The sequence below is a fragment of the Nannospalax galili genome, unplaced genomic scaffold, assembly GCF_000622305.1.
Source record: "Nannospalax galili isolate Female #2095 unplaced genomic scaffold, S.galili_v1.0 scaffold7, whole genome shotgun sequence".
NCBI classification, from domain to species: domain Eukaryota; kingdom Metazoa; phylum Chordata; class Mammalia; order Rodentia; family Spalacidae; genus Nannospalax; species Nannospalax galili.
In genome coordinates this window covers 1,317,841-1,338,860 of record NW_008359081.1, presented here as the reverse complement: position 1 = coordinate 1,338,860, position 21,020 = coordinate 1,317,841, and the positions used below count along the sequence as shown (strand labels likewise).

At 37.5% G+C, this 21,020-nt stretch overlaps 1 protein-coding gene and 1 non-coding gene across 5 annotated transcripts in view; both read right to left on the bottom strand.

The window, feature by feature from the left end:
• Positions 1 to 21,020, bottom strand: part of Pola1 (DNA polymerase alpha 1, catalytic subunit) — a 336,580-nt gene that overhangs the window by 272,459 nt on the left and 43,101 nt on the right. For all 4 annotated transcript variants that reach the window (XM_017795508.2, XM_017795509.2, XM_008822724.3 and 1 more), the window contains 10 exons: positions 20,409 to 20,470; positions 18,535 to 18,624; positions 15,739 to 15,855; positions 13,537 to 13,712; positions 10,590 to 10,719; positions 10,004 to 10,123; positions 8,199 to 8,295; positions 6,479 to 6,603; positions 1,499 to 1,648; positions 950 to 1,072 (listed from right to left, as the gene is read on the bottom strand). In XM_017795508.2, coding sequence (XP_017650997.1) covers positions 950 to 1,072; positions 1,499 to 1,648; positions 6,479 to 6,603; positions 8,199 to 8,295; positions 10,004 to 10,123; positions 10,590 to 10,719; positions 13,537 to 13,712; positions 15,739 to 15,855; positions 18,535 to 18,624; positions 20,409 to 20,470 — 1,190 coding nt within the window. The remainder of the gene's footprint in view (positions 1 to 949; positions 1,073 to 1,498; positions 1,649 to 6,478; positions 6,604 to 8,198; positions 8,296 to 10,003; positions 10,124 to 10,589; positions 10,720 to 13,536; positions 13,713 to 15,738; positions 15,856 to 18,534; positions 18,625 to 20,408; positions 20,471 to 21,020) is intronic.
• LOC115068359 lies at positions 7,111 to 7,240 on the bottom strand. The gene has a single exon (XR_003847721.1).

Here is a 21,020-nt window from a genome sequence, read left to right as displayed (position 1 = left end):
TCTTGCTCTGGAGTGTGTTACTGAATATGTTAAAATATGTAATGAAATGCTTCTTCTAATCATGTAGTTATTAAAAATTAAAAAAAACTCCACATACCATATTAAAGCAGATGAAGCTTAAAATGTTCATAAAGTGACAGTAGCTAAGATGTTTGGTAACTAGCCTATCATCCCCATGCCAGTAATTCTCCACCTATAATCTCAGCTAACATAAACCTGGAGTTCTGGATTCATATGCCTAAAAATCTAGTTAATCCATGACCCATGTCAAAGGCACCATGCAAAAGATAGAACTCTTAATCCCTTTCTGTTTTCCCTCCTCAGTAAAGATAAAGGGTTCCACTAGCTAAGTCTCCTGATTTAGGCCTCTCACATTCCAAAGTAATCAAGGTTTTAAAAAAACCACCAGTTTCCTTATGTCACCTCCTCAAAGAAGCCTAACCTGTCTAACAAAAACAGCCATCCACTCTCCCAGCCATTACTATCTTTAATTATCTGAGGAACATTTACTTCTATCATATTATCCTAATCATTTTTACACTTGTTCTCTTAAAGTCTGTTTTTCACAACTATCTTCTCCCCACCTCACGTCTTCTATCCTTTTCTCGCCTCCCGCACCAATCTGGGTTGAATACAGCTTTGTGATAGCAAGGATCAGATCTTTACATATTGCTCAACACTCTATCTTTATTTATAAAGACTGGCATAAGACATTCAGTAAATGCATGTGGGCATATATGTGCGCACACACACACACACACACCCACACACACACACACACACACACACACACACACACACACAGAGGCAGACACATAGGATTAATGCGGTCTTACTCAAGTGCCTATTTGAAACTGTATAAAACTAGGTAACAAACAGCTCTCCCACACTGTTGCATGTATAAAAACGCTCTCATATTTACACATGTGAATGTTATTGTGCCATTTACCTCCCTTCCTTTGTATGTCACCAAGGCAGCCAGTGGTTTAGCATAAAATCTGCTATAGGAAAATCCCAGGCAGCCGTACATACTGTTCGCTGTGAGTTTCAAAGCCTTCTGTCGAATGTCATACTGCAGGCCAACAAAGACAAAAGACAAAGAACAATATTTACAGATGCTTAAGCATTCCATTAGGTATCTTTCTAGATCACAATGAGGAGAACCTCTCAATACCCACCCCGGGGAGGGGTGGCATACTTAAAATACTCAACCTGTCTTCCCAGATCTAAGATGCATTACTCTACTAGAAGCAAGATCCTGAGTACAAACAGTCTCCTGAGTTCCCAGGATTCTGCAAGATCTTGCTAAGCCATACATGGCCTTAGCAGCCAGAGAGGCCTTCCATTCTGAGGCAGTCTAGTGCCTCTGAATGGTTACCTAGCCGCAAATAAAATAAGCATATGTACTCGCCCATGGCATGCTGTTTACTCCACTCCTAAATAATCAAGTGGAGAAGCTCAAACTATCATTCAAACATCTTCCAATGGAAAGATCTACCTGAAGAACAAGGTCCTGATTTAAATCTTGCTGTTTCATTAGCTGTTTGACTTGTTTTCTCCGCTCTACCAGTTTCCGGATCTCTCTGGGCAAAATGCCCATATCTAAGTTTGGATCTGGCAACTCGGGGATCTGTTCTTGTTCTTCATCCTGACAAGTACATGACAGAAAGTTCGAACAAGTTTAAACTTTGATAAAGTTCTAAAGTAGTATTTGACAGGTGTTTTACCCCATCATGACACCTTAAAAATCTTTCTTGTATAAAGAAATCAACAATGTTAATCTAAGAAAGGGCTGATCTGGGTGTGGTGGGACAAGGCTGTAGTCCCAGTACTTGGGAGGCTGAGGCAGGCAGATCACCATGAGGTTGAGGCCAGTCTGGGCTACAGTGTAAGTGCCCACCTCAAAAAAAGCAAAAAATAGTAATAATAAAAACAAGAAAAAGAAAGGAAGAGAGCTGAAAGGTTGTCCCAGCTCTATCAGCCTGTCATTTCCACTATCCCTCACCCGTCATTACTTACAAATTTAGATTTCATGTAAAAGGACAGGCTTTTTACACATGCTGAGAAACATGTTTGAGGAAATTGATTTTAAAATACTAAGATGTCTAAGGTTTAAAAAATAAGCCCGCAGTTAAACACTTGCTTTACATCATTTGTACAACCAAATAAAATGCTATAGAATTTTAAAACTATGGAGCATCACAACAATTAATGTAAATGTTTTCACTATAAAAATAGAAACATATACTAAATCAGCAAATTTCTTTTAAGGCTTCAAGCACATTTAAATAGGTCATGAGATTTCTAAAAATTAAGAGACATATTCTTTAGCATTTATGGAGTACCTTTTATCTACAAATTGCTTTGCAATCTCCAGAAGAATAGCAACATTTCAGAAAAGCAACCAACAGTCTTCTTATATGAAAATTTACAGCAGGAAAATCAGGGAAAGCATTAGACCTTTTTTCGCAAAACTCTATTAATTCTATTAACGGGCTTCAAAGAACAGAAAGGCACATTCGCCCTTCCAAAGTTTCAAAATTAAAAATAAACCTCTTGGCTTAAAGTATGTCCAGTCAATGCCATTTGATAACCCAGCCTTTACAAAGTATCTGGTTTTATAAAGATCAATATCATAAAATGAACACTCTTGCAATACTAATAAGGACCTATTGCTTTCCAATATAGCACACGATGGTAGCAAAGCTATTAAAAAATCTTGGTACACATTCCAATTTATTTACAGCAACTAGAAAAGTCACATAAAAAGTAAATTGAAAGAATTTTGGGTCAGAAAACTTATAATTCAGCTCCAGCCCTTATACCACCCCCAGTGTGGCATTAACTACTCTGAAAACCAAATGAGGTACTGCACATGAAAATGATACAGAATCTATAAATTGCACATATATAGTTTCTTAAGATGAACTCTAAGTTCCTTTCACTCTATTATATATCCGGACCCTGAAACGCAAAGTTCAAATAGGCAAAACATTGGTGGGTGGCAGTTGTGTAACCAGGCCAGACAACAGTAATTATCGCAGTGCTGGTGGAGTAGTCGGACAGAGTCCAAAGAATGTTAATCAAAGGAAACGGGCAGTCGCTACTTTTTGGGGTTGTCTGCCCAAAACTTTCTCAGTAAGAGTATCCTCTAATCCTACAGAAAAGTCCACTTTCAGCATTTGTACTAAATGAATCCACCCTTGGGAACTGAGGTGATGGGACCAGGGGTAATGAATGACCCAGACAGGCCTATCAGATACTCTCTTCAGAGAATATAGAATTGAAACTGAAAAACAAATTTCAGGCATGTAGCTGAAGCTAAAGGGCATGTAAGTGCAGAACCTGGAGGACAAAAAAAGGGAAAAGCAGGGAGGAAAGGAAGGAAGAAGCAGAGGGAGCTGTGGAGAAATGAATGAAATATGATAAATAATAATCAAGATAGGAATATTATTCAGCAATGTTAATGAAGTACTAATACATGCCATAACACATATAAACCTTGAAAACAGGATGTCCAGAGAAACAAGCCAGATATAAAGGATCACATATTATATGATTCCACTTATATAAATGTCCAGATTAGGCAAATCTACACAGGCAAAAAGATAAGTGGATGTTGGTGAACCTATCAAGCTCTAATGGATAGTTCCAAACCCATGGTCACATACTTGGTCTTGGTTAAACTTCAGTGGGCTATAAAACAAAATAAAAAGATATGAATGTTGAAAAGGAGTTTTTAAGAAGGGAGTAAGAGAGGGTGGGTGAGAATAAACAGAAGGAATGATATATATATATATATCATTTCATATATATATATATATATGAAATTGACAAAGAACAAATTTTTAAAATCTATTGTAAAAAATGCTTGGTGGTTGACTACAGCTGGGATGGACAAAGAGGACAGCTAAAAGGTTCCTTTGTGGAATCATCAGTGTTCTAAAGTGAATGCAGTAATAGTTTACAAACTGTGGAGACACAAAATTATTACTGTACACTTTAAATAAGTGTGAATTATAGCTCTATAACATTTTAAAATACACAGAACCAGACTGACTCTTTTTTTGGCAAGCACTTTTTGTGACTAAAAAGTATGTAATTAGTCACCTTGTAGATTGCCTGAGAGTGCTTGAATCCAGACCCCGTGGCATGGTGAGCTTCCAAAATTACACCATGCCCATGCCCCTACATTGAGACCAGGTGTGACCCCTACCACTGCTCCAGGGCTAGACTTCTCTGCCCTTTAGTAGGAGCCCAGACTTTGCAGACTGTCTGAGAATGCCTGGATCTGTCTTCCACATGGTGGTGAGCTTCCCAAATCACACCCCACTACACTGGGACGTGTGGCCCCTCCCACCACCCTAGGGCTAGGTTTCTCCGCCCTTTAGTAATGGCAGACCTTTGCAGACTGTCCAAGAGCGCCTAAATCAGGCCTCCCCTTAGTGAGCTCCCCAAATTGTGCTGTGACTGCTCATTAGTAGGGGCCCAGGCTAAAATGAAGGACACAAAAAACTCAGTAAGTCAATTTGAAACAACAAGAAAGCATCACCCATAGAATGAATGAAATGGAAAACAGAATATCAAGACTGGATGACAAAGTTGAAGAATTGGACCACTCAAGCAAAGATTATGAATTTTTTTAAAACACAGGAATGGAATATGCAGGAAATGTGGGACACCATGAAAAGACTAAATTTACGCATCATAGGTATAAAGGAAGGAGAAGAATTTCAGGTTAATGGTATTGGGCAGATCTTAAACAGGATTGTAGAAGAAAATTTCCCAAAATTAAGGAAAAGACATGCCCATGCAAATATAAGAAGCACACAGAACACCAAATAGACAGGACCAGAAACGAAACTCCCCAAGGCCTATCATAGTAAAAACACTAAATGTATAGAACAAAGAGAATACTGAAAGCTGCAAAAGAAAAACAACATGTCACATATAAAGGAATCAGAATCACAACTAACTTATCACTGCAAACTATGAAAGGCAGAAGAGCCTAAACCAAAGTATTCCCAGTTCTAAATTACCATAGATGCCAACCCAGAATACTTTACCAAGCAAAAATGTCTATTATAGTGGAAGGGGAAAGAAAAATCTTCCATGACACAAACAGGCCGAAAGAATACATGTCCACAAAACCAGCCCTTCAGAGAATATGTAAAGAAATACAAAGAGCTGAAGAAAGGAACAACTATGCTCAAGGAACAACAGAAAGAAACTAAATAAAGGTATACTTGTGGAAACACAATATTAGACCAAGAATGCAGCTGATTATTGCTGGGTGAGAAGGACCTGATCTTCTTAAAGGGAGGGACTCTAGATAGGCTGACTAGACCTCAGTGGATGGACTTGCACTGAGGGTTGTCTGGGGATACTAACTTGACACGATAGGTCTTAACACAAATTACAGAATGTATGAAATCCAGTGGGGCGGGGGGCATGGACAGGTGCCAATGGGGAAGGGAATATAAAGTTGAGACATTCTTTATTATACACATAAAAAATGTAATATTTTTTTTTATTTTTATTTTATGTGTATGAGTGTACTGTCTGCATGTGTGTAAGTGCACCTGTGTTGTGTAATACCCACAGAGGTCAGAAGAAGGTGTTGGATCCCCTAGAACTGGAGTTATGGACGGTTGTTAGCTGCCATGTGGGTGCTGGGAATTGAACCCAGGTCCTCTGCAAGAGTAGTCAGTGCTCTTTACCACTGAGCCATCTGTACAGCAATCCCCCCCAAAAAAAATTTCAAGTATATAATTAAGGCTGAAGAGATGGCACAATAGGTAAAGTGTTTGCTATACAAGTGTGAAGATCAGAGTTTAGATCCCTAGCACCCATACAAAAAGCAGGCATGGGACCAGCAAGAAGGTTCAGTGAGTAAAAGCACTTGCTGCACAATTCTGATAGCCTGAATTTGATTCCCAGACCCAAGGTGGAAGGAGATAACAGACTGCTGAAAACTGTCATCTGACCTCCACAAACATGATGTGGCATACACACTCACAAGCCTGATAGCCCAAGTTCAATTTCCAGAACCCACACAGGAAGGAGAACTGACTCCTGAAAGTTGTTCTCTGACCTGAACACACACACATATCCACACTCATACATATACAATAATAAATAACATAAAAATATTTTAAAGCAAGCATGGTGCTACGCCCTAGTAATCCCAGTGCTGAGGGGTGGGGTGCTGAGCACCAACCAGTCAATCTAGCCAAAACAGCAAGCTCCAGGTTCAGTGAGAGGCCCTATTTCAAAAAATAAGGTGGACAGTGATAGAGGAAGACAACTGAAGTCAACCTCCAGCCTCCATATGTGCATACACATACACACTAAAAAAGGACATAATTAATGTACCCTTTAAGAGGAAAGAGCTAGGATACTAACCCCTTTGGTTCTCGTCCTTCTTTAAGGAATACTTTTAACATCAATTTCAAGAGCCCCTGGTTTGAATACAAACCTCTGCAAATTTCTGCATTTCTGAAGCAACTCTTTGTACTGTTGTAAAACAAATGTTAAATTCCTGAATTATGGAAGGATACAAACTGTTGAAATCCAAGAGTAAGACGAACTTGTCATAAAAACCTGAAATAAAAAAGGCCATATAATGTCATAAGACATCTAAAGAAAGTACCATAAAATTTCATATTAGAAGTACTATGCTTGCTATACTAAGAAATATAGAAAATACATACTATCCAGCACAGTGAAGCAGATAAAATTGAAAAAAAAAGGTCAACTAGGACTCCTTAAAATGACTTGGATTACAGCAAAAACCCAGATCACAAAAGAACAGGGCGAAAAGATTCAGCTTAAACCAGTCCATTCACCAGCAGTCCCAAAGCATGCCATTATTATGTAGAAACACTATCCCTTGTCAATTATTTTAGAAAGGTAGCATACCAATTTCAAAAACCTACAATTAAACTCCCCTTCAAGCAAACATTTTTTCCCACTACTCTCCCATCCACAACCCAAATAAAAACTCAGTGAGTAATTATAAACTTTTTTTTACAACCACACCTTCAATAAAATTGGCGGCCCAGTTACCCGTGCAAGAACTATGCTTAAGATCAGACAAGATATAGATATATATGTCAGTAGTGGAACGATCCACCCTTTCTACTCACAAAGGGTAAACAGAAAGCTACTATATTTCTCTAGGACATTTACAGAAAGTTATCTTCATCTTCAGAAGAAACTGACTCAAAATAAATGTCCAGAGACAGCAGCACCTGCAAACATAATATTGTCAGCTTACTCTCCATCACTAAACCACACAATCCCACTTACTCCTTATGTTCCTCTGTAGTAGGCAGCATTATCTCCTTTCTATATAAGAGGAAACTGAGGCTTAAAGAAATTAAACAGCCAGCTCAAGATTACATAGGCAGCACTCAAGTCAACATTTAACAGCAGAAATGCTACAATTTCATGACATTTAACTAATAAAATTGCTTTTGTCAAAACGTCTCCTACTGTGTTACTTGATAAAATTAACATTAATTTCTGTATAACAATGTGAATACACTTAGTTCTACTATTGAATTATATACACATGGAAACAGTTAAGAGGTTGTTTCTTTAAAAAAAGAGACCCTTTCTACCACTGTATATCATAAACCATCTTTCCCTTCTAGACAACAAAGAAAAATTACTCTCTTCTTAAATGTCAGTTTAGTAGCTATTTTACTTGCTTTAACTTTGCTGCCCAAACGACCTGGTCCTAGAACCCTGGCAAAAGGCTAAGGCCACCCTCACAGGAAGACAGAAAGAGACAGTGGTGTTTCTAACATATGACAAAGAGCCACCTCTATCCAAGACCAGGGACTGAAATTCTGGGTGCAGATCAAACCTAAGCCACTGCTTGGTTTTGTATTCCCTATAAGCTACGTGCTTTCTACATAGTTACAAAAAGAAAAATGCATCTCAAGATATATGAAATTTAAATTTTTGCCTATAAATAAAACTATATTGATATACAGCAAAGAATCCATATTGATTTGTTAATTAGCTGGTAAACAAGATTTAATATGCATAAAATACAAAGCTAAGGTCATTAGGAAATCTATTTGCTGACCTCCAATGTAGTTAAATCTAAGGTCCAGTTTCTTGAGCCTAGCTCTACATGAAGATATTTCTTAACAACAGGGACAAACAAATCTGCTGCCCAGCCTTACCAACTTTGGGATCCAAAACCAAGCCTCCAGCATAAGCTGCTTTCTTTCGTCCTTTCTTGTATTTATTAGTATCCCCATCAATTTCCTCATCTTCTCCCTAATTTCAAATGGAAAGATAACATCACCAGCTAGCAACTAATTAATGAACTGTAATACTAGGTTATAAAAAATGTTATTTACTTTGTGGTGCTATCTATGGAGAAAGACTAGTACTATATATAATTATGTTCATAAATACAAATGCCAAACACAGTAGTTTCTTAAGCAAATATCATGTTTCTAAACTATATTTAAATGTTTCTGAAATCATAGAAATTTCACTTCGGGACTGGGGATGTAGCTCAGTTGATAAAGGTGCCTGCCCAGCACTTACAAAATTCTAGGTTCAGTTACCAGCACCACATAAAACTACCATAGTGGTGCACACCTGTAGTCTCAATACTTGGAAGGTAGAGACAGGAGGCTCATAAGTTCATCCTTAGTTAAACAGCAAGTTAAGAGGCCAACCTGAGTTACATTAAACCATGTCTCAAACAAACAAAAAAACAAAACAAGAAAAAGAAACTTTCATTTTGAAATCAGTATTACAAGTTTTCGTGTCATATACATTTTGAGATTGTAAAGAAGTTTTATTATTCTATTATTCATGATGAAAAAGTACAGAATATTTCATTCATCCATTATAGTTACTCTCATTATTATTACTTTTTGAGGTGGGGTCTTACTACATTGCCCAAGCTGGCCTCAACCTCCTGGGCTGATAAAATCCTCTTGCCTCAATCTCTCAAGTAACTGGGACTACAGCAAGTACCATATGATGGGTTCATGTCATGATTAGTATGGACACCTTAAAATAAGTATGTCTATATACTAAAAATTCATTCTCAAGTAGTTTGCTAACAGCCAAAATTCAGGACCTCTGCGGAAGATCTAAATTAATATTTGCTGTACCAATTCTGATAATGTGCAGGAAACAAAACACAAGAACTTGAATCACACTTCTACATTCAGTTCCATTCTCAATAATTATCAGTGCTGATAAAACAAAAACTAAGCTAAGTTTTCATGCCAATATCACAGAGGCCAATTCAGAAACATGATTGTGGTGGCCATAATCATACCAGTACAGGTTGAGTATTCCCAATCTCAAAATTTTAAATACAAAGTCTGAAACTTCTTGAGTACCAACATAACGCTATAAGCAGAAATGGCCACACATGACCACATGCAACAGATGTGCTAAAATATTGTATAAAATTACCTTCAGGTCATACACACACACACACACACACACACACACACACACGAGACATAAATGAATTTTGTGTTTAGACATAGATTCCATCTCTAAGAGTCCTCATTACATATATGCAAATATTCCAAATTAAAAAAAAACACCTAAATCTGAAACACTTTCAGTCACTAGCATTTTGGATTAGGGACACGCAACATGTACAGAAATATGCAATGCAAAAATAAAGGCTCGAAGGTTAAGGGGACAAAAGGTTTAATTAATATTTAGCTCTGGATAAGTCTTAGGGGACAAAATACTTTCCATATATAGTTCCTCAAAGACATCTAACAAGGCCCTCAAAGAATATATTTCACAAATAATTTGCCTGTACAGAGAAAAGGGGAGAGGGAAACAACCACACAAATACAGTGGAGCAAACTTGACATGGTTCCTAGTCTACAGGGGATTGATCCATTATTCTGAAAGCAGATGTGAGAGCAAAAAAAAGAAGTTATCTCAGTAATAAAAGAGGGACAAGAAAAAGAAAAATATTATACAATTTTGGACCCACCAGTTTTTGCTGAGGTTTTCTGAAAATCTGCTTGTCAGGCACAATATAGTTGTTTTCATAAAATGCATGAAGCAACAAGAACTCGTTTCGTTCAGATCGTCCACCCATCAGTGTCCTGGACTAGTAAAGAGAATTTCAATTTAACATTTAAGTTCAAAACTACCACAAAAAAGCAACTTTGAATCCATTAATTTAATCATGGCACTTCCTTTAAGACTACTTGTAATAATAAAGGCTGCTTTTACTAAATTATTTCTAACATTCTAAGCATTATAGGTTAAAGGAGACAAAAAAGCTTAAAATACTGATAACTTGACTATTTTCTTATTCCCAAATGGACCACTCTAACAAAAACATCCAGATGTTAGAGATGCTCCTTATGTTCACCCAAATTTCCACATACTGCACCTGGCAGAACTCCCTTTTCCCAGCTAGTTGTTCCTTTTTACAAAAGAAGCTCCACTTTCAGATTCCAAGTCTCTCATTTTATAAGCATGCATTTAAGACTCATTATCATATAACAACTACCCCAAGCAAACACTGAATCCAACAGGAAATGCTTTTTCCCCCTTTCTGTTAAATTTACCATAATGTTCCCAGCAATGTTAGTGATCTGCAATGCTAATGGAAGAACATTTAGCTCACACATGATCTGCAAAATGAACCTGGCATCTTTCCAGGTGTGCTCCAACAGGTACAACAGATGAGACGATTCACTGTACAGAAAAGTAAGAATGAAACAGAATCAAGTAATTAAAAGAAACAATGACTATAATCAGAACTTCACAAAATATTACAAGAAATTTTTCATATAAGTTAACTTCAAAGCAATGGTACCTGGCTTTGGAAACAATTTAAAATAAGGTTGGTATATAATTAGGAATGCAATCATACCATCGATCCCAGTGCCCTTCTCTAAAACAAACAAGTCTATAAAGTGAAATTATGAGTTAACTCTAACAGAAAAACTACCTAAATTGTTTCATTCATTCAACCAAGTAAGTGTATATTACATGCCTTCTATGCATCAGGCTGTGACCAAAGACCAATACCTGTCCTCATGGAGCTTCTGTCCTCATGGGGGAGACAGAGTATAAAAAAGAAAAATATATAAAATACATAGTATATTATATAATGCTAAGTGTTAAGGAGAAAAAGCTAAGAAGCAAAGAAAATATAAACTATCAGGAGCAGAAACTGAATTTTTACTTGGGGATCTGGGGAAAACTTTACTGAAAATAAGGACCAAGAAGAGGCAACAGAGGAAGTCTTATAGATGGGTACTTAGGAAAAGCATTTCGGGTAGCCAGAAGAGCATAAAGACTCTGAGTGGGGCACCAATCTGGCAGTTCCAGGACCTAAGAGGACATCAGTATGGCTGGATCAGAGAATGTTAGAGAGCAGCAGGGTAAACACAAAACTAACAGCACAGAGACACATTTTCAGGACCTTGTAAGCTAAAATAGGGACTTTTTTTTAACATCAAGTAAAACAGAATCACTGGAAGATTTTGATCAGGAAATTTTAGTAGGATTACTCTGGTTCTGTATTGTAAACCAGACCTCAAGAGGGCAAAAAAATTAGTACATAAACCCAGTGCTGCGGTTTGACATTTTGTTGATCCTGAAACTGAGGAGTTCAGTTTAATTCCCATTTAAAGTACTATGAGGGTGAAAAGTTAAATATGAAGGTACTTAAAGGTAAGGCTTTTAAGCCTCCATGAATGAATACTGGAGGATTTATGAGACCAGAAGATATACACATGAAGGTACTTTGTCACGTTACCAGGTGATGCCCTGCACCACCTAAGGACTCTGTCAGCAAGGTTATTACCAGATAAGACCTGTCAATCTTGGACCTCCAGAACTATATTCCAAAATAGAACTGTCTTTTTATCTTATCTAGTATGTACTATTGTGTTAGTATCAATAGAAAATGGACACATTCCTCAACTCTCACCAGCAAAGCTTCCTCATACAACAGAGTGAGATGCACACAGAAAGCCACAACTGGCCAAGTTTTAAAGAACAAAAGACTGCAGAGTGCATGTCCTTGGATAGGACTCCTATAATTAAACCTCACCTACCCATGGCTCAAGAACCATTGCAAAAGAGACAGAAAGAGTCTAAGAGCCAGAGTTAGTGCACGAACATTAACAGAGGTTTTCAGGTCTGTGAGAACTTGCTCATATGAACTTGCAACAACGATGACAGCATGCACAAGACCCATGCCAATTCAATCAGACAAAACCCCAGCACAGAATGAGGGAAATGGGCAGCAGACCCCAACCCCAGTCAAGGATTGGCAACTGATTACTGTGGAGTGAGGGAGAATAGATTTTCTTTAAGGGAGTGACTCTAGATAGGCTGACAAGACTCCAGTGGATGAACTTGCACCAATGGACATCTAGGTAAAAAATGCTTGACCCAATAGGACTTAACGTATATGACAGAATGCATGAAATTCAGTGGGGGGGAGAATATAGGGAGTGTGGATGAAGAAAGGGGGTTCTAAATTTGACTAGTATCTATTACATAAAATGTACAAAACCACTCAGTAAATTCAGGGCAAAGAGTACAGTGGTGTGGGCCAGGATAATTCCAAAGGCAGTAAAAGAAATGCTCAGAGCTTTATTTAGAAAATAGAGCTGAAAGAATTCCCTGATGTATCTACTGTGGAATGTCAGAGAGAAGACTCAAGGATGCCCCAGAGGTTTGGGGCAGATGATGACTTTGAAGGTTTCCAGTGGTGCTCGACAACTAGAGTTGTCATTAATACTGTTATGAAAGGCTATAGAAAGAACCTAGGAGAGAAAATTGGAAGCTCGTTTTGAACAAGCTGAAGATTCCTATCAGACATGAAATAGAAGAAGTAGGTGAATCTGGAATTCAGTGAGGAGGTCACAAGTGGGAGGCATTAGCTGCCACATGGAACTTAAATTTCCTATCAGATAACCTAAAGAAGAAAAACAGTCAAAAGAGAAGTAGCCCAAGGGATCAGGAGAAATGGGCAGGGAAGGATTAACAGAAGTAGAAACCTATTTAGCAAAAAAGTAAGCATGAACATGGTGGCACACGACCGTAATCCCAGCACTAGAGATTCAAGGTCAAGGCAAACCCGGACAATATAGCAAGGTCCTGTCTCAAAAAAAAAGGAAGCAAGCAGTATGTCAAAATTACCTGCTCAGGTTTTATATTTTCTTAATGTCAACACTAATTCCTAAACAAGTAAGTTAAAGGTAGAAACCTGAATTCTTACTGATTTCCAAATTGCTATTAGAAAACATCAAAATAGCAATAAGTCAGGTAAAGGAGATGGAGATAAACTGACTAAATCAATTCAAAAGATACACTACCTTAAACTATGAAAGTAGGGGACATGGTAGTGTTGACATGAAGACAGAAGACAATTTAACTGTCCGCTCCATGGCACCAGTGACAAGCTTATGTCCCTCCAGCCTAAGGACAGCAATGGCATCCTGCTACTATTCCCTTCAAGAAAGACAAATTCTGAAGAATCCAGGACCACCATACCTATACATATTTCGAATATTTTCTGTTGGAATTATAATCCTTTCAGTTTTGAGAATCTGTTGAACAAGTTCAGACAAATGGTAGCTTTTACAATGAATCAATTCTTTTGCTGAGATTTCCACATCACATATCATTCGGCCACAGGTAGCATTTCTTTCACCAAATCCACTCCGGCTCTGCAAGGCAAAGACAAAAAGCAAATTCCATGAAAGAGCAAGTACTAAGAATATTCCGTTCTAACCCATTTTGGATCTGCCCCCAAAACTACAATGTTCAAACTGCCTTCTTCTACTTATCAGTCAAATACCTCTGAACATCTGCTATGTATCTGACACTGTTCTGGGCACTCTGTACATAACAGTGAATAAAACAGAAAAAGATTCCTCATCTTATTTAAGGTCTTATTACAGATAAACAATAAAAAATAAGCAACATAACCAAGAAACTCAATAGTTTTAGGAGGCCAGAAGTACAGGGCAAAGGAGAAACCACAGAGAGATGGATAATGAATTTGGAGGGACTACATCTTAAATAGAGTAGTCAGGGAAGATTTTACTGAGAAGACATCATATAAAGAAAAACTTGAGCAGAACATGGTGATTTATGCCTTGAATGCCAACATGGGAGGCAGAGTCTGGAGGACTGTCATGAATTCAAGGCCAGCCTGGGCTATATAATGAGTTCCAGGCTAGACTGGGTGACCCAGTGAGACATAATCTCAAACAATTAACAAATGAACAACTTGAAGAAGCAGCTAGACAAGTATTTGTCCAAATGTTTAAAATGACCTTAGCACCTTAAAGACATAAGAATAAAGGGCTGTGGCTCCAACTCTGATATCTTACAACAGAACCCTCTAGAGAACTCTTATATTATAAAAGGTACAGATTCCTAAGTTCTCTGGTGAGGTAACAAGCTCCCTTTCAAGCATAAGCAGTATCATGTTTAAGAAGGAAGTGCTTCACACAAAAATCCACCAAAGTATTCATATAAGAATCAAGCAGGTGGAATAGAAGTACATGGGGCCAGGTATGGTGGCACATGCCCATAAATACAACACTCTGGAGGTTAAGGCAAGAGGACTGCCATGAGTTTCAGGCAATCCTGAGCTAAATAGTAAGTCTTCAGACCAGCCAGGGCTACATAGCAAGACCTTGCCTCAAAAAATGCAAAAAAAAAAAAAAATCCAGGCATAGTGGCGCATACCTGTAAACTCAGCTCTAGAGAGGTAGAGGCAAGATGATCAGGAAGGAGCTTAAGGTCATCTTTGGCTACACAGTGAGTTAGAAGTTTGCCTGATTCACATGAGACTCTCAAAAAACTGGGTGGTGGAAGAAATGAGGGGAGGGGGAGGAGGAGGAGGAAGACGAGGGGGGAGGGGCAAGCTTTAAAAGAGAACAGACCATGATTCTGGGCCCAAATCTCAGTTCTTTCCCTGTCTAGTTGTTATACAATCTCCAAAAAGCCACATAACCCCTTTGAGAATGTCTATGAAAATAAAAGTTGCTATGAGAGGTAGCTCCAACAGAAAGCACTTCTGCTCCCTTCCACTTAATCTTCCCACCTTCTACCTGAGTAACACTCAGTGATTTCAGAGCCTACCAAATCTGACCAAGGGCTATCACCTCAGGAATACCAAAGTGAAGGTAAGATGCATGCATGCACTCTTTCATCACTAGATTTAAAAAGTACCAACGGCATTTACAAATTAAATGCTAGATTCAAGGAGGATGTTCAGTGCCCACATTAACACAGCACTACCATAGAGGGGGTAAAATAATCCCCAGTGGCGAGTCACTGATCTAACAGCTTCATATATTCATCATTTTGCTTGAATTAGTTACTTCACTGGGAACTGTAAAATGGTTTTCTAGGCTGCCCATATTTATCAGTCAAACTTTTCTATAAAATTACCTTTCTTTCATTAGCCATCATTATTTGGTTGTGTGTTGTAAAGGAAAGATAGGCTAAATGCTAAATTGTTTCTCCTCGCTGTCAATTTCTCTGTGTACGTTGAGGACCTGCATCCCACGCAGCAGCAGCTAATGCTTCATTTATTCATTTCCAGTATACTTTTTTAAAGTTCCTCTTTATGGCACTTTTTATGACAAAGCAAGCAATTCCTAACCAAAAAATAGTGCATTCCCTAGTAGCTACTGCACAGAAACAGGCAAGAAGTCAAATTTTAAAAATTATTATTACCCCAAGCTTTGGCATGTTGGACCTCCTCAGTCGACCTATCTTGGACCAGTAAGGAACTTTGCACACATTAATTCTTTGCAGTAGCACTTCCAGTTCAAAACCACAAATATTATGACCCTAGACAGAAAAAGAGGCAGCAAATATCATAATAAACACAAATTAGAGGATTTATCATCAAATGCACAGAATCTCTCTGCCCTTTCTTTTTCTGGTCTCTAATTGAAGACATCAAGAGCATACCTCCGATTGGGGTCCTTTCTCCTTCAGGAATTTATTCATCAGCAGCATTCATTAGCCTTGACATTAACTAGGCTGCTAAGGAGATTGCTGGAATAAACTTTATTTTACGCTAATTGATGCAAGGTTCATATGATGTCTTTTAATTTACTGCTCAAGTCTCACAATGTTGGAGGCAAATGCAAATTTTAATGTCCCATACCTTTTACAAGATCAGTAAAAGCTGTACTCAAATTCATTTTGCATCCTTAAAAACAGGAACCTGCCTATGTTATTTAAGTTTATATAGGATTTCTAAGGAACTATATTCAGTTTCTTTAAAAGCTGAGTGAACTCTACTAATTTAGACCTTTAATCAATGTTCAATAAAACATAAATACTAATAAACAGTCCAAAATGAAAGTTAAAGCAAGGAAATAAATCTATACAGTAGATAATAACTTAAAATTTAACCTGAGGTTTCATTTCTATAATTTCCAATGCCTTTGAACAATATTCTTCACATGGCTAAACTTGCTAAGAATTAGAAAAGGTTTCAAATAATTCAGATCAATCCATAGATTATTAATTTTAATTAAAGATATGTATTACCACTCAGAATAGACAAATCCATGGAGATAGAAAAGTAGAATATTAGTTGCCAGGTGCTGAAGAAATGGGGAAATAATGGTCTAGAGTTATAGAAATGTTAACGGTTTTTGGAGGTGGTCATGGTTGCACACTATGAATATGAATGCCAAATAAATACCAATGAATCTGTGCATTTAAAAGTGGTCAAGGTGACTAATTTTATGCTATGCATACTTTACCACTATAAAATACACACACACACACGCACACGCACACACACACACACACACACACACACACACCTATATTTATACCGGTTTTGTCTACTAAAAGACTGAGAGGACATAAGGAAAACTCCTTTCAAAATTATTGTGGCTGGAATCTCACATCAGGATTCTAATATCTGAATTTGTCACATACAGACATGGTCCATGGTCCTAATACCCTAGGCTGGTTCAGATATCCTAGGCTCCATAACATCCCCTTGGAATTCAAAAGACTGTTAGAGGCTGGATAAGGGTTTAGTGCTAAGTCATAGCATATTCTTGGTACTTTAAAAACAGGTCCTAAATAACAGAAGGGTATACAGACTTTGGTAAAAATACATAGGCTCTCCCGACAGTACACCACTACCAAATAAGGCATCCAACAGTAAAAATGGGGCTGGAAAAATGGCAAACATTTCCTTCTTTTTTTCCTTCTTTCATTTATTTATTTTATGGGGCTTTGGGGTACTCTAATATTCCCCCCTCTGAAGAGGTAACCCTGAAATCTTTTAAGGATTAGATACAAGCTCCCAAATACTTTTGACATTTTTGGCCTTTGGAACAGAGTATGTTGCTAACAGTCCCGAGGACATTTTGACTTTTAGCCAAGAAACTGGCTACTTTTCTTTGGGGTCTTTTTACCCTAACTGCCTAGCCAATTCCTTCTCTCTTTTTTACCCCAATCCTAGGGATAGAGTCTATGGCCTGGGCTTCCCACATGGTGGGAACACTCTACCACTGACCTATATCCCCATCCTCTCCATATTTCTGAAACGCCTACTTATCTCTAATTTAACATCACAAATGTAATCAAACAATTGATATTCCATTTAAAATATAGGCATTTACAGACTATCCTCTGCTGAAAAAGCAAAAAGAATATAACTTGACTGCTCTATTAACAAAGACAAAAGACAAAAAAAGGAATTCTAATTAAGGAGCCTCTAAACAAAGGGAGGTCCAAGAATACACAAAAGTAAAATGTTTTACTACCTAGGAACAGGCAAATCAACAATGAATTACCAACTTCACTGTACAGTAAGAACATACTAGGTTGTCAACAGAAAAAAAAAATCAAAGGAATACACCACAGAGATCCACTAAGCTCATAAAATTAAATATTTACTTTTGTAATTTGCACCAAATCAAGGAAATTAATCAAGAATTCTGAAGAGACTGGGACCAGAGGAATTGGTTTGGTGGTTAAGACAACTTGCTACTTTTGCAGAGGTTAAGTTCCCAGCACCACACGGCAGCTCACAATCGCCTATCTAACTCTAGTTCCAGGGGATTGGATGCCCTCTTCCTGGCCTCCACAGGCACCAGGCACATATGTGGTGCACATACATGCATGCAGGCAAAACATGCCTCATACACATGAAGTAAAAATAAATTTTAAAAAATTCTGAAAATACTAAGTTTATACACATTCACTTACTGATGTGAAGCTTTCTAAGTGTAAATAACTGAGTATCTTAAACTTAACATTAATTCAAGGGCTACTTTTATACCTAGAAAACAAAACTTCAGTAATGTTGTGGGGGGACTATGATTTTTTTACCCTATCAGTGGCAAATCCCACTGATACACAGGGTAATTTCACTCTGAAAACATTCTTTGATACTCAAGATAAATAATCAGAAGGAAATGATGAATCAAGTCATACCAAAAAGAACTAAGGGATGAAGAGCTTCCCCCATGACATGACCAAGCATCTACTTACCACAAGGATATCAGGATCAATTTTGTGAACTTTTGCAAGGAAAAAACCTAGCAAGGTCCTTTCTGTTGCAGCAACTTCAACCTTCACATTCTGTTAGGTGAAAATACACCAGTCACTGACTCTTTAAAATACTGTGTTCCTTGTCCAATCAGGGTAAGATATTTTAGGGTTAAACACAAGCATTCACTTCAAAATCAAATGTAGTAATGAAACTTATGATTCCAGGTTTTGCAATAATAACTGCATAAAATCTCTGAGGATCTCATTCTTAAAATATGCATGCGAATCAAGCAAAATTTTAAGTGTTAAGCAACATCAAGAGCAGAAATGTCCTTCCACAGAGAAATGTTTGTACATCGGACACATTTTAAAACATAATACCTTTCAAAAATATTACTTTATACTCCCTGGTGGACTTCCCTTTTTACGTATTTATCAGACAAGGAAATCCCAAGAATTCTATGAACTAATCTGAAATAGTAGTGTAAGAATTTATAAATAAACTAAAACCAAATATGTATTTAAGAGTGTCTTGATTGCAAGTAAAATCTAACTTCACACAAAAGGCTTCCACCTGGATCCGTGAATATAAATTAAATATTCAGTGGGGCTGGAGAGATGGCTCAGCAGTTAAGAGCACTGACTGCTCTTGCAGAGGACCCAGGTTCGATTCCCAGCACCCACATGGTGGCTAACAACCACCCGTAACTCCAGTTCCTGGGGAATCTGATGCCTTCTTCTGACCTCCGTGAGCATTGCACAACACGGGTGCACTTACACACATGTAGGCAATACACTCATACACATAAAAATAATAAATAAAATGTTTAATAAAATAAAATAAAATATGCCGGGCGTGGTGGAGCACGCCTGTAGTCCCAGCACTTGGGAGGCAGAGCCAGGAGGATCTATGTGAGTTCAAGGCCAGCCTGGTGTACACAGTGAGATCCAGGACAGCTGGGGCTATAGGGAGACCCTGCTTCAAAGACCAAAAAAATAATAAAATTAAATTAAATTAAATTAAATTAAATTAAAAAGTGTTCAAAAGCTCTGCTCATATTTAAACTCTCTTAAAACAAAAGTTGATGGCTATTAAACTTCCTATAACTAGATAGGTTTTTTAAATGTTTTCAAAATCAGTTTGACTCTAAGGAAATTTTCCTAGGTCATTTTATTTTAATAGGTAATTTGGGACAGATCACAAATCACAGTTACCTAATAGCAACCCTTAACTATGAGACTTCTCAAATCAATTAAAGTAATGCTAAGTGGAATCCAGCAAGGTTGCAGCATCTTACTCTGTCAAGTGAGTGACAAACTTACACATTTATCAAAACTATCATTTCATAAAACCAACAACATTCTATTCAAAAAAACTAAGCTCATTAGATTGAATACATTTACTTTTGTGAAAAACTCAGTATATTAAACTGCTGCTCCTGCCACTTTATTATGAAACTGACTTCAGGGAGCATATAGGCAGTTTAAAGCAAACTGATGTGTTTGAGCCAGTCCATGCCAATCCTGTTGATACACAGCCCTTTAATATCCAGAGAATTTCCAAGTTCACTTGGTTTCACTCAAGCATGGAAGGGCTTCCAGTAAGCTAACTGAAGGTAGGGTGGGACTATTAATTTACGAATACAATGTACAATTCCATTATTTTCAGGGGGTAGAACATTAAGCATTATTAAATGCTTCTAGTTTTATATTTTTAATTTATTTTACAAGTTCATACCTTAGTCCAATTTACCAAGAATAAATCTAACAAATTAAAATACAGAATAGTTTGTCTCTGCTAGTTCATACCATCCTCCTATTCTCTTTCCCAACAAATAGATGCTCTATATTTAAAGGAATAAGGAGTTACTTACCTTTTTCTTAATAACTTCTTTGAAAGCACATGGAAAAATGCAGTCCTTTGGTTTAGACACAACTATAGGAAGAAAAACAAGATTCCAATACTCATCTTAGTCCGATTTCAGGTATTATATATTTCTAAATGGAAATTGCTTTAAATATAAATTTCCCATGATCCCTAAAGAGTTATGGCCAAGACCTTCCATCAGTCATGTTGTTGGATCTCAAAATAACAGCCAAGCAGATCCTTATGCTGCTACAACTGTTAAAACTGCTTTCATCAAGCATTTGCTATCCATCAAAGTTAGAGCGGAGAATTTTAATAATCTTTCCCAAAGGAAATCCAATCACTACCAAAGCCTCAACCAGAATACAAAAGAGGAACTTAGTTCAACCTTCTCAAAGTTGAGAAGTGCAGTTAACTAAGGCTTTCCCTTCTACAGCAAAGGTTCATGCCATACACAACAGCCATTCACTGTGACATACACAGAATAAATGCATGCTGAAGTGACCACATGACTATCCTCTTCCAGATATTTTCCAGTCCTTATCAAGATTTGCTTCTCATTCAAGGAGTAAAACTTTACAATAATCATTCTTCATACTCTTCTGTTTCCTGATAACAC